Below are 26,626 nucleotides of genomic sequence, written 5' to 3'. Positions count from 1 at the left end.
TAATGTTGAGTGAGTAGAAGCTTAAAGAACTTTGCAAAGGGCTATGGCAAAGTCTTAATTTCAAGTTCTTTCTTAAGTTTTTTAAAAAGTTTTGAAAAAGTGAGATCTTTGTGAAACGTCATAGTATTTTTTAAATCATTTATGTCGTCTTGTAAATTTGGCATTAAATGCAATATGCAAAGTTGTTTCTGTAAAAGAAAGCAGCATCACAGTCTGCTCCTGTGTCCAAAGTGCATCTTGGGATGTGTTCACACTAACAGCCAAAATCTCTTTTTTAGCATATACAGATTGTATTCAAATTGATTTTAGAAAGTCTGGACGGAAACAAACATTGCTAATTGGATCCAAACCACATTTGGAGGTTATTTGAAATGTGATTCAAATCAGATTTCTACAGATGCATCTCAGTTTGGATGCTCTGACTACTCATATCGGATTTCGAAGTGTGTTTTCGTCACTTGCAGCACGAAGGTGACATCAAAACCAAAGAGACCGAAGTGCAGAATCCAGGCTGCTACTCGCAAAGCAGTCTGCTTCTGTGTTGAAAAACAGTCTGTGTCACCCACATACAGAGTTATTGATGCCTACTGCATTACCATAGCAACCCATGCAGATATGTTGGTGATGTCTAGGCTAAAAATCCCATCTGATCACTTGCAAATAATAATGAGGACACTCCATCTCTCAGATCTGATTTGAACAACAAGTCAGATTTGAGTGCGGTCTGAACATAACCTTACCTGCCAACATTTAGCAGCTGTTTGAACAGTTTCATTGAATTTCACCATTTACACTACATTTATGATAGGAGACAACATTTTATTGATGGTAAACATGTCAAATAATAAAAAAAAAAAATTGCAAAGCTCTCACTTTTTAACCAATATACTCTAGGTTACTTCTTTTTTCGCCCGTGGAGGAAGTCCCCAGATTCCCCTATGGAATTGCTTAATTTTGTGAGATTTGCAGTTTGGAGAAACTTTATCAACCTTGTGAAACGCTGCCTACATCAAATATGGAACACTGTGTAAATAGCAAATGTACTTGCGGCCACCTGTGTGACCCTGTGCGTATTGGTCTTAAAGTGAGGTGTGGTCAGGCGCACTGATGGCAGATTGTTATCTTGCGGCAGCAGAAAGCGACTGTCTGTTTCCTGCTATTTAAAAGACGCATTATTCAGACAGTAAGATGTGCCACACAGGCGGGTTCACAACATGCATACACTCTGATTTTATGATTTGAGAGGCTGCTTTCAGTTATTTTAAACATTTCCATGAATGCAGTCATGTCACTGTAACAAACATCGTTGCCCATTTAATCAGCAAAACTAAAAGCAGCAGCTGGGGATCACATTCCTTTCCCTCAGCGAAGATGAGTGCCACTGTTTAATAGGTTTCAGGTCCTGGCACACCTGGCTCTTAAAAGGGAATGGGAGACGACACTCAGATTGGTTTGATTTATGTTCCGCCCAAAACACACCCATGACTAATTCAGAGTCTAAATGCCACCTCTTTGCACCATGCACTGCACTTTGTGCCAAGACTTTATAGTCTAGCAAAATGGACTTGGCCACACCCTAAATGCACCAGCACGCTGCGCTTTAGACCATGCGTGTGAACTGATGGGGGCAAAACTGTCCACTTGTAATGAGATCCCTCAGGACGAGTGGTAAGATCAGGTCTGAATTCCCTCACAGTGTGCCAGCAGTCTAGGCTGTAAAGCTAGGCACCCATATACAGAATGTTTAAATGCCTATTGCCAAACTCACCTTGGGTATAAACATGTATTTGACGCCGTTGACAGCACCATGAAGAGTGATGCCACGGATCAGGTAGATAAAGAGGACCACATATGGAAAAGTGGCTGTGAAGTACACCACCTGCAAAGAGACGTTTCAGTGATCTGGCTGGTTGTATAGGTCTTCACAACATTTCATAGGTAAGTTCACATGCTTCCAAGACTGACGAACTTTCATATAGCTAACAAATGAAACAAGTAAAGTAAACGGAGTTAGTGTCAGCAGTGATAGGATAACCTGCAGGGAAAAAAACATTTTAAAACTTCTCTTGGGGCAAAGTCAACAAATTTCCTTGGGCAGTTGTTTTCAGATTTGATTGTGAATCTATATATGAAGCTGAAGGTGACGTTATGGCTCCCTCCCCATTAATTTTGAGAGGTTAGCCAGAAAAAGCTGCCCGGGAGTGTTGCCAAGATTGCTGCTGAGTGATGAGACTTGGCTAAGAGGACTCTGGTGTATTCCCAGCAGTTCATTTTTTTTAAGTGTTTCTTAAAAAGATGTTAAATGCAATTGGCAGACTAGACCCGACTATGGACAGTGTGTGTACCTGTAAGTGTGTATACTCCCAGTATTTGCAATTTGAGGGACTTTATTACCTTTCCAGTTGACTTTACTCCTCGGACAATGAAAAGGTAGGTAATCATCCAGGCAAGCAGGAGGCACAGTGCCTGGCCTGTATGAATGCCTCCATTCTCTTCAATAGAAGGCGAGATGTTCAGTGTTTCCCTGAAGAAGAAATACTGGGTGGGTGTTGCTCTTTCACACTCCTCTATAGGTCCTGTCCGGTTGGAATTGATGGGGCATTCTGCCCAGGGCAGCACTGACTGGGAATACAGAACAGAGTAGCTGTGTTGCCTTACAGTCCAAATTAAATCCAATACATTGTTTAAATGAATATATGAAAATGTCTTCAGTATATAAAAGTAATTAATTAATCAGCAGCTCACTTGAAATGAATGAAAGAGGTACCAGAAACTCCATGCATTGATGATGTTGTAATACAGACAAAGATACAGGGATGTCACAACACTAGCAAGACCTGTGAGAGAATTATACAAAAGATTTAAAATCACAAATCACATGACAGAGGACAATTTGTTTCCTATTTTTGCATATAAAGAACAATAATTCTTTTGATTCAACATTACATAACATTATGTAAACCAAATCCCATGTTTTTGAGCTGGGCCCAAAAGAGTTAAGAGTTGCCAGGGTTTTGTTTTGTCCAACAGTTAGTCCGGGTGATATGCAATATAGGGTGAGGGGCCTGGACATTTTCCGGTTTGGAGCCATTGCAAAAACACCTCTTGGCGTTATGTATTTTGTATAATTTCTCCTGAACAAAACATGAAAACACAGAAAAGGTGATGCCTACGCCGATGTTTTGATGGTCAAAGATTACAATGATACCATATACTACATCATTAACTGTTCAGGTGAAGAGGTAACGGTGAATTCTGTTACATTATGAGAAGGACCCTAGAGACAATTTTGTGAAGGGGTCACACCAGAACAAGGTATGTACAACAATACACATGGTATAGTTCACCTGTTTCACCAAACTAATTTCTCTAATCTGTTTCATTGCACCATTCACTTCACAGCAGGTGTGATCCCACTGCAAGATGGTCTCCAGTTTTAACTAACCTAATTTCTATCTAAGTTTCATGACTGCATCTTGCAGAGTCTGGAACAGTACCTTTGGAGTGGAAGACTGGGGTGTTGGTTCCCATCTTTAAGAAAGGGGACCGGAGGGTGTGCTCCAATTACCGAGTATCACACTGCTCAGCCTCCCTGGGAAAGTTTACTCCAGGGTGCTGGAAAGGAAGCTGCGGCTGATTGTGGAACCTCCGGTTGGTGGGATAGGGACAGATCACGGATACAAGCGGCTGAAATGAGTTTCCTCCATAGGGTGGCTGGGGAAAAGGAGGTCTCGAATACCCTTCAAAGCCTGCTGCCTCTGCGACCCAACCCCAGATAAGCGGAAGATAATGGATGGATAGATGGCTGGATCTTGCAGAGTTGTGACACAATCCCGTTGACAATATCTGTCCTCAGATTTTTTTTAGTCTAAGTTTCCTAAGGTCATATTGGGGGCAGTGGTAGCCTAATCCCTGAACTGGCGGCACTTGCCCCTCCCTCATTACCACCACTGAGGTGTCCTCGAGCATGGCCCTTAACCCCGACTGCTCCAGTGGCTGGCAGATGAGACTGTGGTTGTACTGAGGAGCTTTCATTTGTGAATGGGTAACTGCGTGAATATGATCAGGGCCGTTACCACGAAAAGAAATATATTACTTTTATGCATTACTTTTGTAACACGTTATCCCCAACGCTGGTTATAATGAATATTATTCTACTCTTTACAGTCACTGTGTTAACAGGGTTAATGAATAAAGAGATTAAGCTATTAATACTCCTCACAACATGCATGTAACTGACATGATATTATTAAGTCTCACCCAGGTTCTCAGATACTGTTATAAACAGTTATTGATGTAGTATATGGTATCATTGTGACCGGACCATCAAAACATAGCGGTAGACATCACCTTTTCTGTGTTAACATGTCTGGTTCAGGAGATATGATGCAAAACACATAATTCAGTTACGCCGGAAAGCAAGCTTAAGTAGCTTTTGCCGTGGCTCCATCTCTGAAAATGTTCAGGGCCACAAACTTTACCAAGTTTCATGCTTCTATGAAAAAGTGAACGATTCATCAGAAATTTGGCGCGTATAATCCGGAATAAGTGTTGAAAAGTTGGCTAATGCTTTACGTACACATCACCCAGTAACCACTTACAATAGTTTAAAGAAAATCACGTTAACCTACTAACTGCGACCACACAAGAAGCATGAACATTTATCTTACAGTACAGTATTAAGTGGTAGCACCTGAAGGTGTCAGCTGCAGATCCATCAGAGGTCTTAAAATTAAAAAAACTCAACATGCTCTTCATTTTCTGTTACCAGAGAGGCAAAGGCACTAACTCATCAGTAGTCTTAACGGGAGACTGGTGAGTCTCCTGTTCAGATGGATCTGCATCAATGCACCGCGCCTCAAGTACAGTCAGTTGGCTCAGACAGAACTTACCCACTCCTCCCAGATAAGGGCTGATGGCAGTCCATGCCCCGATGCTGCCTCTACTCATCTTCTGACCAATGGCAAGCTCCAAGTAGAATAAGGGAACACCTTCCAATAACAGCATGATGAGATATGGAATCAAGAACCCCCCTGAAGGTGGAAATATAGTTGTACTTAGGCAACTCAGAAAAATACAGACATACAAAACCAAAAACGTCTGTTGCTGCTAGTCTCAGCATTCATCTTAAAAACTTACCTACCTAGAGAAAGTGGTTCAAAGTACTCCGTAAACAAATGATCAAACTGATTTTAAACTGATCACAATTTTATGACACATTTTAGATCTTGGTCAGTTTTAACTGCAACATAATCGGTCTAGGATTATAGTCATCGGTCACCCTGATATTATATGAACTGAGATACAATCTGAGTATACATGCAAGAACCCATGGCTCTCTTCTCCATCTGGATGTCAGGCACTTGGACACTTTCCTCTTCAGCCCTGCACAAGCCACTGCCTCTCTTATCCTATCCCAGCAAACAATGAAATTCACTTGGAGAATCCATATGACATACTGGATTTACAGTGGTGCTTGAAAGTTTGTGAACCCTTTAGAATTTTCTACATTTCTGCATAAATATGACCTAAAATATAATCAGATTTTCATGCAAGTACTAAAAGTAGATAAGGAGAACACAATTAAACAAATGAGACAAAAATATTATACTTGGTCATTTATTTACTGAGGAAAATGATCCAATATTACATATCTGTGAGTGGCAAAGCGTGTGAACCTCTAGGATTGGCAGTTCATTTGAAGGTGAAATTAGAGTCAGGGGTTTTCAATCAATGGGATGACAATCAGACAATCAGTGGGCGCCCTGTTCTATTTAAAGAACAGGGATCTATCAAAGTCTGATCAAAGTCTGATTTTGATCAGACTTTGTGTCATCCCTCATCTGCTCAATCACCGGGAGCACATCCTCCACCACCACCGGCAACTTCTCCCACCACTCTTGTTATCAAGCGACTCAATAGCGAGGCATGGCAGGAGAAGATCAGCAGTGACGTACTGTTTCCCAGCCACTATGGTGGTGACATCCTGGACAGGACCCCAGCCTCTTGGAGAAACATCCATGCACCAGAAATATATTTGTGCACACTGGCTGCAAAGTTGCTCGGAAGCAATCTTCTGAAATCCTAAAACAGGATTTTAACAGACTCCTTCAGGGGCTGGACGCCTGTGCCAGGCCTATTTGTGTGTCCAGCCCCATTCATCCACTCTGCGGAGCAGTTGTCATTTTAGCCGGATCCTTAGCCTCCAGACATGGCTCTAGTATAAATGTACAGTGCACAACACAGTTTTTATTTACAATTTTAACCTTTTGACATGAGAGATGGCACACACAACAGACTAGGTGTGCGTATTTTAACACACAACATGTTTTGTACAGTCCTTAATGCCCCTTAAGTCTGACTATCCCCTGCTACATCTCCAGACAAACAAGAAGGCTTAATTGGCACAAGGATCAAGCTGACTTTTCCCCGCGCCACTGTTAGTATCCAATCCTGCCATGAACTCGCTAACTCCCCCTTGTGACCGTCCTCATGAAGCACAAACTGTCATCGACCGTATAACTACACCCCATCCCCATACATCTACTTGTTATATATATTTTATTTAATTAATAATAGGTCCTTAAAACATTAAACCAATACAGCACTAAGGATCTGTAATTTACTTCCTGTAAATTCTGCTGGCCAAAGTATGCCAGTGAGACTAGCTCTCCTAAGTGTAAGGTCTCTTTCAAGCAAAACTTTTATTTTCAGTGATTTTATTTCCTCCACTTAGACCTGGCTGTCGCCTGGTGACCATGCCCAGCTGCTCGAGCTAAGTCCTCCTCACTATGAACATTTCAGCTCTCCCAGGGACAATGGTCCGTGACAATAGTTGGCCCATTACTTCAGATAAATTCTCTAGTTTTGAGGCTTCAAAACCACCAAAATCCTCGGTTTCTATTGAACTTACCACCTATAAATTTAAAAAGGCCAGCACCCAGCCCTTACTAAAAAAGCCTAACCTTGATCAATCACTTCCACAGATTTACCATTTTCTATCCCCCCTTCATATCAAATTCTAGAAAAGGTGGTGGTTAAGTCCTCATTCTGGGTGCCACAAATGACACAGTACCAAAACCACTGTGTTACAAATGATTTACAGATGACTGCTGATACTGGGGAGTGTCCTGTTTTATTGCTACTTGACCTCAGTGCGGTGTTTGATACCACTGATTGTAACATTCTTATCAATAGACTTAATCAGTGTGTATTACAGGAATGGCTCTCAAACAACAGCTCTTATGAGTCATATCTCTCAAATAGAGATCTTCCTATTTCCATTGGTAAACATGTTTTGTCTTCAGCCCCATTGATGTGTGGTTTGCCACAGTGATCTGGTCTTCATCCCATTCTGTTTTCCCTTTTAATGCTCCCATTAGGAAACATTATCACTGTTATGCTGACGACACACATATCTACGTTTAAGTCAGATAACATCAGCCGTGTTAACTTTTTAATGGAGTGTATAAATTGAGAAATGGATGAGTTGTTACTTTGTGCAGCGGAACCAGGGAGGAGGATAAATAATTTGGCTCTGATCACCGAGCCAACATATTACAACCATTTACTGGTCCACTGGCAGTCAATAAAAAATCTACAGCTTGTAATCTAGGCATCACGTTTGACTAACAACTCAACTTTGATCCACGTGTCAACAGCCTCATTAAATCCTGTTACTTCCTCTTTGGAAATACCAGTTAGATTAAATCAGCTCTGTCTTTCCCCCATTTAGAAAGGCTTATTCATGCCTTTGTCCTCTCATGTCTTGACTACTGCAGTGCACTTTCTACATGCCTCAGTCAATCCTCTGTGGCTCAACGTAAGCAGGGGCAGAACACTGCTGCCTGTATTTGAACTAAAACCAACTGGCTACCACATTACTCCAATTCCTTCCTCTCATCATTGGCTAAAATATGATTGATTTTAAGGTTCATTTTATAACTTTCAAAGCCCCTCATGGTCTGGCCCCCAGTTATATTGTGGAGCTTTAGACACCCTATACTCCAAATGGAAACCTGAGATCTTCTAACCTACCCCTTACCAGTAGGGTTGGGTACCGGACTCTACTTTTAAGGGTACAGACTGAATTACGTCTGTAGTACCGAGTAGTGATCCACATTAAATCAATTGGTGCCACATTTGGGTACCTGAGAGCGCATCTTTACAGCAACATTAAAGAGAGAGAGACAAAGTGAGATGTGAAATTTCTTACCAACAGGCTGTTTAGTTTAATAAAACAGTACGTTTATTAGTATGTCCAAAACATTGGTATGAAACCAACATTATGTGAACTGCATACTGTATACAAGGAAATATCACAGCATGCTTTGATTCCCGGAACAATTTTATATGACAAGTGCTCAGTCCACTAGCTCAATGCTAAAACATTATGGGAATTCCTATCAACGTGCTAACAGGGGTTAGCATTGCTACAGCGGTAAAAATATATTAACAAAAGATACATATTAATTTACATACTTAACATAAATGACATGTGTGCTCATATTTACAGGCATATATGGTATTTAATATGCCCTGGAAACTAAATTCTAACTGTTGACTTAACATAACGAACTTAATCTGCTGCAGTAGCTTCAACACTGAGCCTCTACAGCAAACTCAAGGTGTCATAACGCAAACTCGTAATTCCCAATTGGTTTAAAATACAGCCACCACTTGTTGAGGTGCTGTGTGCCAGGAGAGGGCAGCACATGTACATCCTGATGTTTACTATTACATTTGTTCCTATAGGACTAGTTTGATGAACAAAACAACTTAATGTAGCAGCCAACTTCAAAAAGTATTTTATTTACAAGATGCACATGCAGTAAACAAGATGCTACTGACAGACTGACTGCCATGTGATGTGCACTGTTACTGGAAATATGACTCATGATATATTGACTCTAAAAGTGAATGATTTAACTAGTTTGAACTGAAATGACTTTTTTTGTTATTACAGAGAGATTAAAGTTGGATACTGGTACCGAATTCCAGGCACCAGTATCGGTTTAAATGTGAACAGAACCCAACCCTACGTACCAACCCTTCTGGGTCAAGACTGGTAACCAAGGGTGACCGGGCTTTTGCCATCACAGCCGCTCTGGAACTGCCTGCCAGAGGAGATGAGGCTGGCAAACACATTACCTGTTGTTAAATCATTGCATTAAAGCATTTTTTTAAAAATAGGAAATCATTCATAATGACTGATTAGTAACTTCTATGTTGCTGCTGTGTTTCATTTTCATGTGTTCTTCTTTGTAACTTTACTGGCCCATGTTCTTAAAGTTGTTTTAAATCTGTTTATTCTGTGAAGCACTTTGTAACCGTGTTTAGATAAGTGCTATGTAAATATAGTTATTATTATTATTATTGTTATTATTATTGTTTTCATTAGATAACTGTATTACGTTTCTGTTGTTGGATGACAATACAAGCCTCCTGTAGCTGCACTTGAGAAAGGTAAGTTGCTCTTTATGAGCTGCTGGATAAAGAAAGGACACATTTCTCGACTTGTTCTCACATAAAATATTGAATTGTACTGAAGAAAATGAATGTCACATGAGGAAAGAGAAAATAATTTGTTTTTATTGCTCTTTGTCTATTACATCACAGAAGAGAAATATATTGTACCATGGTACTTAACCCTGTAGGTACCCCCGATGAGAATGGTTTCTGTAATGTTGTCAGACACTTAGGAAAACAACCTCAGCCGGTCAGTAACAGAAACACTTTTAGTGGACGTAACTTTGACGTCACAGTGGCCCCAAAGGATCACATCTACTGGATCTACTGGACCAATTCCACACTTTGGGGAAGTATGAATTATTTACTCACCAGAACATGTAAATAAGGGCCCTGGTTTAAAAATACAGAATTTACCCTTTAATGTTGCTCACATGTGCTTTATAATTAGAAGCTTTTAGTTCAAAGCCCACCAGTATTGTAGACAGTATTGTCAATTGTTATTCAAATTTAAAATGCTCACATTTCAAAATGATAATCAAACACTATCAAAGCCTTGTGGGAGCAGTCAGGATGGCTGAACATTACAGTCATGTTTTTGGGGAGTTATTGGGCCAGTGTTCATTTAGCTGTCCCTCTGCGACCCTGAGAACAGCTTGTCACATGTCTCCGCTGGTTTCCTGCTTGGACGTTACACGTCCAGGACAGTAATTACAGTAGATGTGTGCTCATTGTTCAGTGATCCGTGAACAGGACCAATAAAGACAAAACAATTCTCCCATCCAATCACATTATCTCCACTCTGGACACTTTAGGACCTGTTTCATGAGACAACCTGGCTCTGTTTATTCTTACCTTTACTATAATACCACTGTTTATTCCTACACATGCACTGGAGGAGCAGGAGACACGGTATATTAAAGGAGCACTGTGTAATTTTGTAGAAGAAGTTCAAAGTCAGAATTTTAATATTTACAATATTAATGAGGTAATTATACAAACTCTTTCCATCAGTGAATAAACAAGCTGTTCTCAGAGGAAAATAAGGTCCCAGAACACCGTTTGAAGCTAGAAAGGTGGCAGGGTCCGCCACATATAAACACAGTAAAACAGTATAAACTGTGTTGTCCTTTAAGGTCAGTTTGTTTATTCAGAATACTTTCTACATGGAAACACCTGCAGCACCTCTTATCACCTGACCATCGCGCCAAACAGCAGTTAGAGTGTAAAGTCTGTAGGCTGCCTATTATATAAATCTGGACCAATTAATTCATACTTTTACTTCCTGCATTATTCTACCCTTTACATGAACTGCAATTAAGTCTGGTTTATTGCCAGTTTCAACTCAGTGTTAACTGACGTCTTAACAATAAGTAATTTAGTCTGATAAGGATTCATTTGGAAATGTTCCGCCACAAACGACCCACCTGAGTGAAGCAGACTATAAACAACAAGTCAATAAACTGACAGATATGTTCCTCTGTGTCGCAGTCATTATCTTTAGCTCATTGTCCTTATGTCAGTACGTATATTTATTTAGGCCTATTTATTCATTACATTTCAGGAGAATGTAAAGGCAGATATCTTTAGAGGCCTTTTAGTGAGAGATGTTTAAACAAGGATACTGTAGATTCTCTACAGTAACATCACACACTGTGTGAGGAGATCCCTCTGTGTGTTATATCCAGCTGTGAGCTTGTTGAAAGCGAATATGCTCTCTCTGTTTAAAATGCTGCACACACCCCCCACACACACACACACACACACACACCCACACGCACACGCACGCACGCACGCACGCCCGCCCGCCCGCCCACCCACCCACACACACACACACACACACACACACACACACACACACACACACACCCGCACGCACGCACGCACGCCCGCCCGCCCGCCCACCCACCCACGCACGCACGCCCACCCACCCACGCACGCACGCACGCACGCACGCACGCACACACACACACACACACACACACACACACATTTGAAATGCACTTGTCACACAGGTGAGCTGGTCTGCAGTCACTTACCTCCACCGTGCATTTGACAGAGGTATGGAAACCGCCACACGTTCCCCAGTCCAACAGCATATGAAACACATGCCAGCACAAACTGGATGGGATTTTCCCAGTTTGGTCTCTTCTCCATGTTTGCGTCCTGTGAATGTCTCCAGGTTTGTGCTTGAGCGTCTGGAGGATCAGTGTGCAGTGTGTCACCGTGCGTCCCGTCACCGCTTTATAAGCTGTGTGATTGTTGTGTGGCCAGTCTCAGGAGGAGGGTCCTCCAACACACACTCCTTGAGTCATTCAGTAACTACAGCTCCCACGAGCCTTTCATTCAGAGTGCTTTCAAGGCTCTTGGGATTAGTAGTCCTTCAACAACTGAGTGAAAACACACAGATCTGTGACAGTGACGAGGTGTTAATGCAGGACAACCAGGTGAATGTTTAATTGTACATGCTCATTAACCCACCTGTCATGCTGAGTGGATTTTAGACTCAAGTCTCCTCCACGGTTTGTTTTTATTGTGCTTTGAGATTATTCATGGTTATGTAACCAGCATACTGCTGAGCCTGGGCTGTGCTGCTGCAATAATTACAAACTCTGACTAATTCATTGATGAATTAATAATTCTACAAACAGAAAATTAAGCAAAATCATAAACAAATAATAATATGCCTATAAAGATAATGACATTTGCCATTTATTAATTCCATTCTTATATTAATTATCTCTTTATCTCTCTTTATTATTCCATGCAGGGCGGCGGTGGTCCAGTGGTTAGCAATGAGACCTCACATCAGGCAGGCGGGTCCGGCTGGTGCCTCTCCACAGTCCAAAGACATGCAGCTTAGCTTTAGTGGAGACTCTGATTACCTCTAGGTGTGACTCTGCGTGCATATGGTTGTTTGTCACTATTCTTCTTCTTATTATTATTACTATAATGTGTCAGACCTGTATGACATCATGTGCATCGTCTAACTATTGATCAATGGAAAAGTAATCGGTGTAAGCCTGATCAGTGAGGAACACCAGGAACGCTGCCTACCGCAGAAAGCCTACTGTCTCCTAATGCATGTAGGGTAGTTCTATAAAGCTGTGTGGCTGTGTAAAAGAAAAAACTGATCAATATAACATTTATAATGTCAAAAATAACACAAACTTAGAAATACTTCTTTGATATATTTCAATAAGTGAGTAAACAGGCTGTCCTCGGAGGGAACAATGTCTCCACCAGTGTTTGAAGCTAGAAAGGTGGCTTATTAGAAAGTCCCTGCAGATACAAAGGAAGTACAACAGGATGAAATGTTGATGACAGTTTGTCCATTCAGTCATGAAAATCAGTGAATGAAGATTATTCTCTTTTGATTAAAGTTTCTTCTCAGTGCTTCTTTAAATGTATAAAATTCATTACACTGAGCACATTTATATTATTTGTAAAAATGAAATGAAACAAGTAGCCCTCAATATCACTACCTCTACTTGAGGTAGCTCTCAGTCTCATAAAGGTTGGTGACCCCTGCTGTCAATGATCTCCTGTGTGTTTAACACCACTGATAATTTGTTGAACAATAGAAATTGTACACTGATCAGTCACAACATTAAAACCACTGACAGGTGACGTGAATAACATTGATCATCTCATCACAATGCGATGTTCTGCTGGGGAACCTTGGGTGCTGGCATTCATGTGAATGCCACTTGACACGCACCACCCATCCAAACACTGTTGTGGACCAAGTACACCCCCTCATCACAACAACACTACCTGATGGCAGTGGCCCCCCAGCAGGACAATGTGCCCTGACACACCGCAAACACTGCTCAGGAACAGGTTGAGGAACACAATAAAGGGCCCAAGGTGTTGACCGGGCTTTCAAATTCCCCAGATCCCAATCTGATCGAGCATCTGAAGGACATGCTGGAGCAAGTCTGATCCATGGAGGCTCCACCCCCCAACATACAGGACCCAGAGGATCCACTATAAAACGCCCTGGTGCCAGACACCACAGGACACCCTCAGAGGTCTGAAGTCCATGTCTTGACAGGTCAGAGCTGTTTTGGCTGCACAAGGGGAACCTTCACAATATTAGGCAGGTGGTCATAATGTTATGCCTGATCGGTGTATGTCAAAGTAGAAAAGTGTAGACATCATGACACAAGGTGTGGCAGACCAGAGTCTGGACTTTGATAAGCCCCAGGAAAGTGTTGCACTGGGAGAGACTTACTTCCCACAACAACCCCCCCCTCATGTCACCAGGCCGCCCTCCTCAAAGAGCCTGGTGAGTTTAAGCAGATGAAAATCAAACTGCTGTTGAAAGGTACTCTCTGCTACCAAGTATCTCTTTTCTTGTGTTCCTGATTGAGAGGTGAAATAAGTTCCTGTTATTACATCTTAAATGAATTGTTTAAATCTGACCATTGATACTGTGTATTTTTGGGATGTGAAAAGGATCCTGTTTGTGGACTTCAGCTCAGCGTTCAACATTATCATCCCTGAGGTCCTCCACCAGCAGCTCACCCAGCTCACTGTGCAGCCTCCACCTGTCAGTGGATCAGCAGCTTCCTGACTGACAGGAGGCAGCAGGTGAGGCTGGGGAGCATCACATCCAGCTCCCAGACTATCAGATCAAATAGCGGACACTGAAAATCACGTTTTGGCAAACACACCTGCACTCAAACAGGTGTTGATTCAACTATGTAGGTTTTGTAGGTTGTGGTTTCTGTTGGTATATTGGATTGAATGATGACAAAAAATTATTGTGCTCACCCTCACTGAATAAAAAGGGAAACGCTGGGTTGTTCAATTTACAAGCATGCATTTAGTGAATACGACATAATTCATTTATGTTTCTCTCTCAGACATGTTTTCATCTTGAGGGAGTCTTGAGGGAGTCTTTAGTCTTGAGGGATGTAAAGTCTACTCTCAGTCATGTTGAGACGACTCAGGAGTTATGTTTCGTTCACAATGGAAAAACAGCAAAGGATGTTACAGACTGCACCAGTTTGTTTCTTGCGTCAGAGGATTAGCTGTGGACCTCAGATCAGTAAGAGTTAGAGATGGTCTGTTTATATGCTTTATTGTTACTGAGCTGTCAGCCAGTTTATCTGCCAGTCAGCAACTTGAGCCAGTTAATGTTAATGCAGATGTTAGCTAGCTACTATTCACTAGTCAAACTAACATTAGCCCTTAAGTAGCTTTTTAAACCTTACCTGTAACGTGTGTGTCATGAAATGTGTGCAGAAGATGTGTTGAGTTCATGCAGCATTCTTTTGACTCATGACCACATTTTAAGATGGTTGATAATTAATTAGATGGATTTCTTCACCAACCAGTTGGGAAAACAAGATCAATTTGAAAATAACATTTATTTTAGTTATTGTCATTCAGTCATAAAGACAAAATATCTATGTTTTTATGTCAGTTATTATACTTTTTCTTTCAGATAAAAGCTGAATTTGTGTATTACCACCATCCGCTGCATTCAGGATGTACAACCTCACGAGCTGCTGAAGAGATTCATAAAGAGAGGACAGAGAGCCAAAATACTAGAGATCATTATGGCAGCCATGGTTAATGTAAGAGTGCATTCTGAAAACAACACTGCTCTGTTGCTGCACACATCACTGCTAATATGAGTGAGGCATAAGAGTTATAACCTGCTGATTCTGCAATAAAGGTTTATTTTTAACCTTTCCTCCACTCCACGCCTTCTCATTTTATCTGTTAAGACACGTCCGTATAGCTGTACAGTATAGTTGCTTGTTGTTATATTGTGTTATTGTAATTCTTGACTATACCCAACAAGTATGACATATAATACATATTACTGTGAGTTTTTGCTGCAGTGACTCCCCCTGACAGGTGGTCCATAGGTACCAGTATGTCCTGACATGTCTGTCTGTGTCACATGCACCGCTCTTCACTGTCAGAGTGTCTCTGTTTGGTTCTTGTTATTTTATTGTCATTAATCATTTGCAGTGCAAGTTTGTATAACTTACATCAACAATGACTTCATATTTGCATTGTATAATAGTAGTTTATATATGGTTAAGATTTTATAAATAAAACATTCTAGTTAATTATGTTGAATAATGTTTCCTCATTGTCTGTTCAAACTGTTGTTCCAGTCTGTTGTTCATGTCTGTTACATGGTGTTGTACAGCTGCACAGCCAGTCTGAGCTCCCTGATTGTAACATTAGATCAGGATAGCTTCTGTAATCTTTGACAGTGTTTACTGTGATCATTTGTTTTTACCCAGTGATTAGATAAGAGCGGGAGAGCACACAGAGTTAGACTGGGAGGACTGAGGTGACTCCCTGTTCATACTCTGTGTTCAGAGTCAGACCGGCAGGTACGGCACATACCCTGTTTCTGACTAATTAAAGAATATTTTTAATTTTTTTTAACTCCCTGCATTTTGTTGTTCATGTCTTGTATTCTTCTGTTACCTATACTTAAGTACCAGTAGGAACCAGTAAGTATTTAATATTTACTGGTTTATATGAGGAAGTTAAGCAGGCAGTTCAGAGGAAGAATGTGATAAATGTCAGGAACACTATAAACCTGTGATTGTTACTCCCATGTTGACTTATTTTCTACCTACCTAGATTAAAGTCCTAGTAGGAACCAGTAATGATTTAATATGTATGGATTCACATGAGGAAGTTACACTGTAAGATCCTGGAAATGACAGAGTACTGACAGGAAGCTACACTCTGTCAAAAAGTGGTACAAACTACTGATTTCCACCAAACTGGGATGGAGGACGGGTCTCAGCCCAGAACAGACCGCATTATCTTTTGGTGCAGATCTGGATAAAAAGACTCATCCAGGAATTTTATGTCACTTTCTTTAAAATTGTGATATTTCTCAGGGAATAATACATGGATCTCAATGAAAAACAATCAGGCGTGTTTAGGTGGCTGGTATCTAAGGGAGCTGATATGGATCCTAAAACAAATGTGGATCTAGCAGATTGAATTAAAGGGGACTGTGGTGTCTTGGCAGAGGTATGCACACTACTGAGTGCCATTCTAGTTATGACTTGTATTACTCTCTGATAAGGTGCATTCAGGTGTCTGAAACTTTCTGTTGAAGCAATGCTGCTCTGCATAAACGCTGGAAATAAAGTTTTAAAAAATGAAACAGAATGTAGATAAATTGTTTAAATCCAGATCTCTGTCTTCACCCTGAGCAGCTGTTCACTGTGACATCAGTGCTGATGCAGCTCCAGTCCGCCCTTCAATCTAATGTTTCCTCTGCTAAACCTGTGATAGTGACTCATTCCCATCAGTTTGAATCTAGAACTCAATACACGCCATGACCAGGACAAGTGCATATCCATTGTGGTTTTGTGATTTGGGTGAAATGACTATTTAAAGGTTCTCCAAATACAAGAACTTCTTACTTCCCTCTTGTTTGATTTAAACATCTATTTCCTCTTCCAGCACAGTCCGATGTGAGCGCTGCTGAAAAATCCTCCCGAAAATCTCAAAAGCAACCTGTTTTCAGTGAAACGTATCTTTACTCAAGAAACTGTCCCAAAAAAACTGTGTTTGGTTGCCATGCAGGTCACCATGCAGGTCACCATGCCTCTCAGATGGAGCTGGTTGTGTAATGACCCACATGTGGTTTCTTGCTGTGTCCCACTTAACTTGTTGAGTCCACCCCACACGCAATAGCATGTTTGTCGGGGCCTGTGTGGGGCCAGTGGGCTCAGTATTTAGAGCTGTCCTACACCCATGTCTCTTGTTGTTTCATGAAGTGATGGTACAAACTGAATGGACAAGCACAATATGAGTTATTACAACACACTGTTCTTACTTCATTTACCTTCTCCTCCACTGGGTCAGCACAAAAGTAGCTAGTGGTCAAAGAATTCCATTAATTTGGGTTTCAGTTATCTCTCCTGACAGACTGTTCATGCAGAACGAAGGCACTGCTCCTGCTGTTTGATTCTAGTTAGGACAAACAGATCCTGACAGTCAAACACTGTCAAATTATTACGAGGTAGAGGAGGGGCTCTCAAACCCCAAGCAGGGATTTAACAGGAAGACTGCAACACGGCCTCATACAGTGAGCTGTGTACGACTGCAGAGCTGGGTCATGTTCTCAGTTGGCTCAGCAGTCTTAGCAACACGTTCACATTATACAGAGTCATTTGCATGCAATGGAAATGAGTAAACTCTGCATTTATTTCGGTTCAGTTGACTCTGCAGCAGACACCTGGGCTCTGCTTTGATCTAAGCGTAAGACCCGGGTGAACATGCTCAATTCCGCCGCGGGAAGTGATGACGCGTTATCAACATCCGGTGATGGTACGTAAATAAAGAAGGAATTTGGGATGTGGTCTATTAATAACGTTTTATTACTGGACACAGTGTTGGAGGCGGAGCCCCGTTCATTCCTATGAAAGCTGCTCAGTGGTGTTTTGAAGACAAAAAAGCTCGACTTCCCAGCTATGAAAATATCTTGGTCGGCATCTTCATATCAAGAGTTCTACATCAGTTAAACACTGTCCAACAACTGTGACTGTGTGTGAGCACCAAGCATCAGTGTTATAAACACAGAGTCCACCTTTCCTCATCCAGCTGTAGTCCTGCACTCTGTTGGCTCAGAACACAGTCTACCCATCTAGTGCAACAACTTGATCTGAGATGTTGTGGTGGAGACAGGTCTCTGTCAAAACACTGGACAGATGCAAACAGTTGTAAGTGCTCTATATGTGGAGCAGCATTACATCTGTTATCTTTTCATCTATGTTTAAGAGCAGACTTAAAACTTTGAATGAAGGATGGAAAGACAAATAGTGTTAGCAGATGTGTAAGAACACCAGGTACACAAACACAAACTCTGGTATTAATGGTTGAATCACTAACCAAATATTAACACCTGACAGATCATACACTAGTTCACGAGGAACGTCACGGCTGCTTTGGCCCACTGGCACCTGTTGTAAGTCGCACAGAACTTTTAACCTTCACCAAGCATAAATGGTCATCGGGATCAGGTGTGCACCTCCACCAGCAGGTAAAGAAGAGGGGGAGGAAGAGGGCAGCACCTGAGGGAAAACAAGAACCCAGAACACAACCACACCCACAACACCAGGGCCATAACATCAGCCTCTGTACACTGTGATTGAATGACGTTTTTTCAATTGCGCAGCCATGTTTTTGCTATCACGCTGAAAAAAATTGAAAAATAGTTGAATCAAGTTGTGATGCAACCATTTAAATCTTCTAAAGCTTATGGAAATAGTCTTTTGGGCTCCAGTGCATCACACTCCTCTTGGGGGCTTGATTTAAGCCTGCAGGTGCTTCTCAAGGTCTGAGGAAGGATCCTCATTGGTTGTTTTGTAAGGATGCCATGTCATAGAATGCTGCTGCAGTCCTGCTTGAGTCCAACTGTCATCATCATCATCATCATTATAACTATTATTATTATTAAACTTTTAGTATTATTAATATTCATAACTCAATTAGTAAAGCTGTTAGTACTGCTGTGGCTGCTGTATTCCCCCCACCTTCTCTCTCTCTCTCTCCCCTCTCTCTTCAGGCAGATCATTGAGTCTGGTTCCGCTCGAGGTTTCTGCCTGTTAAAGGCAGTTTTCACTTGCCACTGTTTCCAGGTGCTTGCTCATGGGGGAAATGTTGGGTCTCTGTAAAGAAATGAAGTATGTGTTGACCTGCTCAGTTTAGAAAGTGTCATGAGATGACTTTTGTTGTGAATTGGGGCTATACAAATAAAGATTGATTGATTGATTGATTGATCTTTTGCTACACCATAGACCAGCGGTCAGGATATACAGATGTGGCTTCTTCCATGCAAAGAGACACAGCTGTGTGTATGTCCTGTCTGTGTACCTTGAGAATGAAGTATAGTGTATTTACTAACTGACGAGTGTTACGCTGAAGGACTTCTGATTTTGTGCAGTAGTATCAACATGGTTAATCATGGCAACAAAGAGGGTAACTATGTTTTAGAGGTTAAATATATTGAATATTTGAACATTACCATAGCAACAAATAACTATAGTGTGGTAATGGTGTCCTGAACAGAGAATGATATCAAACTCCATCTGCTGTAATCTAAGCTTCTCTGTTGGCTGCATGTTCATGTTTCAGTGCAACAGCCTCCAACTGCTCCACAGCCTGGGAAGAAACTCTCTCATAGCAAAACAGGAGGCTACACTTAAAGGACGGAAGACTCTTTATTTAACCCATCTGAATGGAACAGTGGAGACCAACTCCAGATCTCAGTCAGTGCCTTGGTCAAGGGCACATGACATGGAAAATAAGACCTGCATATACCAGCCTGTGGATGATGTGTTGAAGTAGTTTAATGCTGCTGGACTGTGGATTTCTTTGTGAAGGTCAGATTATCCGTGACAGTCCAAAGGATGTGATTTTATGAACTCTTCACTAACAGAGAGCAACAGCAGCTAATGTCCACTAACATAAACTAACAACCGGCTTCAACACAGCACACAAGTCCCACAGAGACACTTTAAGTGAAGAACAACCACTGCTACATATGAATACAGGATACGTGGGGTGGTCAGTATGCATTAATGTAGATAAAACACTTCAACGTCAGTGAAGCGTCTGACTGCACTGAAGGTCCTGGTCTGTGTGGCAGCAGCCTGATGTGAGTCTCCAGTGTTTAGCCTTCTGCTCTGCTCTGCTGGAGGCCATGTGATGCTATGAACAAGAGCTGCAGCTGCACAGCATAGAAGAATCTGTTTTGCCTTGTTCCCCACAGTCGTGGCTTCTTCCTGTCCTAGATACGTCCCTCTGTCACAGACGCTGTGTTTATTTGGGATTTCGTCACAGCTCTGCTCGGGTGACCATGAGGCCTGGAAAACATGTGAAGTGAAGAGAGTATTTGTGGGGAGGGATGCTTGTAGAGCTGGCAGAGGGGGGCTGAGGGGGGCAGAGGGGAGATGTTTTGTCAACACACATGGAATTTTATTGTAAGGAGGCCAAAACTGTGTCCTCTGACCATAAACCAGAGCAGCGTCTCTGCACTACTGTGGCCTCGGTCATTCTACACAAACGTCCACTTTTGTGAGGGCAGAATGTCTGAAAAAGTTTTTTTGGGCCGCAGTGCATAACTTGACAATGTAATTACACTGTTTGGCCACTAGGAAAACTGTCTTCAAAGCCATGTAATTACATCATCACGTGATGCACTGCGGCCTAAAAAGACTTCCCATTAACGTTCCCATAAACTTACATTGTGAAAGAAGTGGCTGTAAAACAGTGGATACATTTTTTTGAGTGTCACAACCCCCGAGAAATGACTTGTTTTACTGTCATAACTGGAGCCATTCTGTCCGATAACATTTGGAAAGTCCAGAAGAGCTGTACGATGAAATTATTGAATCCCCATTCAAGTTAGCCAGCCGCTAAACCGGAAGTTAGCTGGCTCGGTCGGCAGAAGTCTCTAGTGCGCTCGCTTCAAATGCACATCCAGGCATGTCATCGAAAGGAAAGGCAGACACGTCAAAGCAACTTGCAAAGAACAGAAGTTCTCACCTGGAGAAGTAAAGACATCAACAACACAGCACATCCGGACATACAAGAGAAGTGGGTGAAAAACCTGTCCAACAAAGATCAGAGCAGGATGTCCTTGCCAATGGACTGAACTTTGCAGTAACTCCAGAACAGATACCAGTAGTAGATCTCATCACTGCAACAGAGTCATCCATCAGAAACAAGAAGTTGGCAGACACAGAGGCAGAACAGCTACGGTTGAAGGTATCAGCTGCTCTTCCTAATGCAAAAGCACCCCCCTTCAACCTCACTACTGAGGAAAGGAAGGCCCTGGCATCACTCAAAAGAGATCGGAACCATCTTGCCACAGCAGACAAAGGGAGATGCACTGTAGAGCTAAACACAGTGGACTACCACACCACAGTCACTGATCTGCTTAGTGATACAAACAACTATGGGACTCTGAGGCGAGATCCTACCAGTAGCTACAAAAAGAAGGTTATAGAATATCTGCAAAAACTGGAAAAGGAGAAAGCCATTGACAGGCCATTATATTACAGACTGTACCTGGGGGAAGCCATCCCATGTATCTGAACTCCCCAAGATACACAAGGAAGGAGCACCACTTAGACCAATCAGCAGTAGCATCAACTTAGTTACCTATAACCTATTACTTAGCCAGTATCCTAGCTCCTCTGGTGGCTAACACTCAACACAACATCAAAAACTCACAGGATTTCACCAACAAGGTGAGAGAAATAACACTGGACTCAGTCGAAACAAGGGTTTCTTACGATGTCACATCCCTTTTGTACATGTATTCCCACTCGAGAAGCTGTTAGGATGGTGAATAAATACCTGCTGCAGGTAGGGCTGCTCGATTATGGCAAAAATAATAATCACGATTATTAAAGATTATTCATTGATTTGAGAACAAGCATTTATTGAACTTTTAACTCTGGTATTTCACGATAAGTTTGAACTGAAAAACAAGAAAAATGCAAATAAATAAGAGAAAAATATATTAATAAAATGAATTAAATAATATGTAAAAATAAAAAAACAGGTCCGTTGTGGTGGCAAAATATAATGCTGTTGACACTTCTCTTGCAACTTTTCCGCGACATTCGTCATAAAGGGCAGGCAGCGCAATTCTGCTGAAATGGTGACGTGATGATAACACATACCGCTTGTCCAATATGTTAATCAGTTTATTGAACCCTGGGTCGCTAACGGTGTTGATAGGGCACATGTCTTTGGCAATCATGTATGTGACGGCCTCCGTTATTTCTTTATGCCTGCGGAAGCTGGGTGGATATGCAGTGGCATTGTAAAGTGTGTCCTTAATTGAGGACTGTGCGGCGGTGGCAAGAGTTGAGGAGCTTTTCATTTTTGAGTTTTTTTGTTCCCTCACTGCTTGGTCATGTATTACTCTGTGTGTGGACTTTAAATGGTTAAATAAATTGGTCGTGTTCGCTTGAGGTGCAGACACGGCCGCGTGACATATCTTGCACAATATCTTCCTTTGTTCCTCCTCGAAACCGAAGTGTTTCCACACCACAGAATTCGCTTTACCTTTCTTCCCGACCAAAGGCTGCCTTTCTGCCATCTTCTACCGTCTTCTTCTACACGTTTTTTCCACCCACTGGCAATACGCACCGGCGTGGCTGAAAGCGAAAATTTTCAGGCGGGGGCGGGGCGGAGCGGAGTGCACAGGTGGAGATGGAAGGGTTCGCTGCATTTATGACACAAGACACGGCGTGCGGCAGAATGATCGTTTTATTACGATTATCTTGTTTTCATGATCGAGGGAAGCCGAAATCGAAATCGAAATTCAATTGATCGCCCAGCCCTAGCTACAGGACAGCACTCTGTCCAGCAAAACAAACTTCAACACCGACCACATTTGTGCCTTACTGGACCTCCGTCTGACGACCACCTACTTCCAGTACAGTGAAGGTATGTATATATATAAATATACATTAATCATATTAGTTTATTCAGATTTACAGAGCAATTATGTTGGAGGGACACAAAATGGCAAGTTTTCATATAACCACTTAGAGCACATAATTCCATGAATCATTGACTCTATGAATACACATGAAATACATAAACAAAACACATAATGACTTTTTATGTTTTTGTACATTCATTTAAACACATGTACCATCTGATTGTCATTGGTGTTACCTTACTTGTTTGTATATATCAAAGGTTTGTCTGAAATATTTTTCTCAGTTGTTACGTCCCCGTAAAGCCAGGGGACGAGGGGAGCAACATAGTGAATGTAAAAGAAGGAGGATAAACGGGATTAAACACAAAAGTTATTTATTTACAAATAACAGTTAAAATAAAAGTAAGTTCAACGAAAAACGAGCGCCTTCAAAAGGAAGATGCCGTTGGCCTACGAAGGATGGAAATACAAACAGTGTTAGCAGAGGTGTAAGAACACTAGGCACACAAACACAAACTCTGGTGTTAATGGTTGAATCACTAACCAAATATTTACACCTGACAGATCATACACTAGCTCACGAGGAACGTCACGGCTGCTTTTAACATCACCAAGCATAAATGGTTGATTAGGTGTGCACCTCCACCAGCAAGTAAAGAAGAGGGGGAGGAAGAGGGCAGCACCTGAGGGAAAACAAGAACCCAGAACACAACCACACCCACAACACCAGGGCCATAACATCAGCCTCTGTACACTGTGATTGAATGACGTTTTTTCAGTTGCGCAGGCATGTTTTTGCTATAACGCTGAAAACATTTGAAAAATAGTTGAATCAAGTTGTGATGCAACCATTTAAATCTTCTAAAGCTTATGGAAATAGTCTTTTGGGCTCCAGTGCATCACGTGACGATGTAATTACAGAGTTTGGCCACTACGAAAACTGTCTTCAATGCCTGGCGCTCCTCCTGGGGGCTTGATTTAAGCCTGCAGTGTTTCTCAAGGGTCTGAGGAAGGATCCTCATTGGCTGTTTTGTAAGGATGCCATGTCATCGAATGCCACTGAAGGACTTTTTTTTAACGTCTAGGAGCCTACAAAGGGCCGAGTCCTTCATACTGAGAATTCTCAAGAATGCTACCCACAATCCAATGTGCACCGTTTGCCGGGTCCTGGAAAAAAAACTTGGGGCGCGAGACAGAAGCTACCGCAGCCGGTATGCAATTTGCATCTAAATGTAAGTATCTTCCGTTTCTACCATAAATTTGCTTGCACCATACTGTAAATACATGACATCACAATAAAGCTAAACGAGTCAATAGATTGATTAATAACAGTTATACTTTGGTGACTAAAGCTGTCTGGCTAAGTGTGTTACCTCCAACTTGTTTCTTGCACCAAGGTGACATTGTGTCTTTCACAGGACGAAGGAACACAAGTTTTTATGCCTCTGTATTCATCAGCACTTGTTCACCAGGGGGAGGGACGTGGCAGCCAATGGCTAACAGTGAGAAACAAATAAAGTGAGATTGTTTAGGTAGTGTGTTGTTCAAAAAGGCTTACTGGTTGTATAATCTGCTTTGCTGTTTCTCTCATTTACGGAGGATTATCCTGGAGAAAATGGGCTTTGGAGCGCAGGTCGCCCACACACAGGCCAAACAAGTGAGGCAATTTAAACACAAGACATAAGGTGGGAGAAGTGGAATATGGATAGGAGCGTTGTGTATGCATACTGGTATTAATGATTGCACTGGTGGGTTAGACTTGATTGTAAAATTGAGGTACTTGGTCTTGGCTGGTTAGGAATACAAGTGTCCTGCCTCAGGCCAACAGACCTACTGCAGCAACTTGGACCTGGTCTGCCATCATGGATGAGGCAGTATAGTCTCACTGCCTGACTGCCTCAATCCAATAGGAGGAGGAGGAGGTGGAGGAGCAGGAGGAGGAGCAGGAAGAGGAGGAGGAAGAAGAGGAGCAGGAGGAGGAGGAGGAAGTGGAGGAGATAGGATCCTTTTCTCACTCTTATAGAGGAGGACATGAAATATCAGAGAGGATGATGAGATGAGAGGAGAGACACAAGTCAGAGTGTGTTCAGTTCTTTGCTCTCTTACAGCGTTAAAAATGAAAAATGATTTACATTTTACATTGTTTATGTCTTTGGGCCTCTGTTTGATTGTGTTTCAATGTTGCACAATAAATTCATATGAAAGCATAATATTTCTGGTTCATATTTGATATACTCTCTGTTAATGTGTATGTTATATATAAGAGCCCCGCTGCAGGCTCTTATGATGGGCCCCGCTGCAGGCTCTTATGATGGGCCCCGCTGCAGGCTCTTATGATGGGCCCCGCTGCAGGCTCTTATGATGGGCCCGCTGCAGGCTCTTATGATGGGCCCCGCTGCAGGCTCTTATGATGGGCCCGCTGCACGCTCTAATGGTGGGCCCGCTGCAGGCTCTTATGATGGGCCCGCTGCAGGCTCTTATGGTGGGCCCGCTGCGGGCTCTAATGATGGGCCCGCTGCAGGCTCTTATGATGGGCCCGCTGCAGGCTCTTATGATGGGCCCGCTGCAGGCTCTTATGATGGGCCCGCTGCAGGCTCTTATGATGGACCCGCTGCAGGCTCTTATGATGGGCCCGCTGCAGGCTCTTACGCAACCATGTGTTGGATTTTACAGTGTTATCTAGATTATTGTATTTGTAAAGTACAGAAGTCAAAGAGAAAGTAATCAGAACCGTGGATCATGTTGTGACAAGCACCTGAGTGCAGGGGAGTGGTCCATTTCACTGTTGTGCTGAAGTGATCACAGAAGTTCTCAGGTATTCTTAGTACAATACCTTCACAAATCACGACAACCACATACATACATATTTAACCTCTCCTCTTGACAGAATCAGTGAAGTTCAACTAAATTTGTTGTCTTCCTGGCACAGACTTGTTTCTTCAGCATAGTCCACGTGTTCTGACGAGGTTCAAGTCAGGATTTTGGGAAGGCCATTCAAAAACCTCAGTTCTAGCCTGATTGATCTGTTCATTTACCACTTCTGATGTGTTTCTGATCATTGTCCTGTTGAACGCCCAGCTGCACCCAAGAGCCAATCTGCTGCTGATGATTTTAGGTTTTCCTGAAGAATTTGGAGTAATCCTCCTTCTTCATTATTCCATTTACTTTCTTTAGAACAGCAGATCCGCTGGCAGCAGAACCGCCCTTAAGCAGAACACTACCAGCACCATGCTGGACAGTAGGTTTGGTGTTCTTGGAGTTAAAGGATAACTACCGTTTTTTACAACCTGGACCTTATTTCTAGCAAAATATATGATCATTTACTCACCCAGATAACTTTGGTGTCATTTGAAGTCGTTCGGATGAAATTAGATCCGGTGTAGCGCCGATATACGCCGAATGACACCAAAGTTATCTGGGTGAGTAAATGACCATATATTTTGCTAGAAATAAGGTCCAGGTTGTAAAAAATGGTAATTATCCTTTAAAGGCCTCATCTTCTCTCCTCCAGACATATTATTGCTCATTGTGGTCAAACAACTCAGTTTTAGTTTCATGTGACCACAGAATTCCTTGTCCATGTGATCAGCAGCAAACTTCAGTCCAGCTTTAAGGTGCTGCGTCTGGATCAAGAGCTTCTTTCTAACACGGCAATCTCTCAGCTCATGTTGATGTAAAACACATAGTTTGTGT

At 42.0% G+C, this 26,626-nt stretch overlaps 1 protein-coding gene across 1 annotated transcript in view; it reads right to left on the bottom strand.

Annotated features, from left to right (window-relative positions):
* slc6a20 (solute carrier family 6 member 20) overlaps positions 1 to 11,664 on the bottom strand; it is a 30,294-nt gene extending 18,630 nt beyond the window's left edge. The window contains exons 1-5 of the mRNA XM_084358713.1: positions 11,508 to 11,664; positions 4,893 to 5,033; positions 2,746 to 2,837; positions 2,395 to 2,622; positions 1,769 to 1,879 (exon numbers count right to left, since the gene is read on the bottom strand). Of these exons, the coding sequence (XP_084214839.1) occupies positions 1,769 to 1,879; positions 2,395 to 2,622; positions 2,746 to 2,837; positions 4,893 to 5,033; positions 11,508 to 11,625 (690 nt within the window). The 5' untranslated portion in view covers positions 11,626 to 11,664. The remainder of the gene's footprint in view (positions 1 to 1,768; positions 1,880 to 2,394; positions 2,623 to 2,745; positions 2,838 to 4,892; positions 5,034 to 11,507) is intronic.
* Positions 11,665 to 26,626: the final 14,962 nt, after the last annotated feature.

The sequence above is a fragment of the Pagrus pagrus genome, assembly GCF_965226575.1.
Source record: "Pagrus pagrus genome assembly, chromosome: 7".
Taxonomy (NCBI): domain Eukaryota; kingdom Metazoa; phylum Chordata; class Actinopteri; order Spariformes; family Sparidae; genus Pagrus; species Pagrus pagrus.
This window is presented reverse-complemented; position numbering and strand designations above follow the sequence as displayed.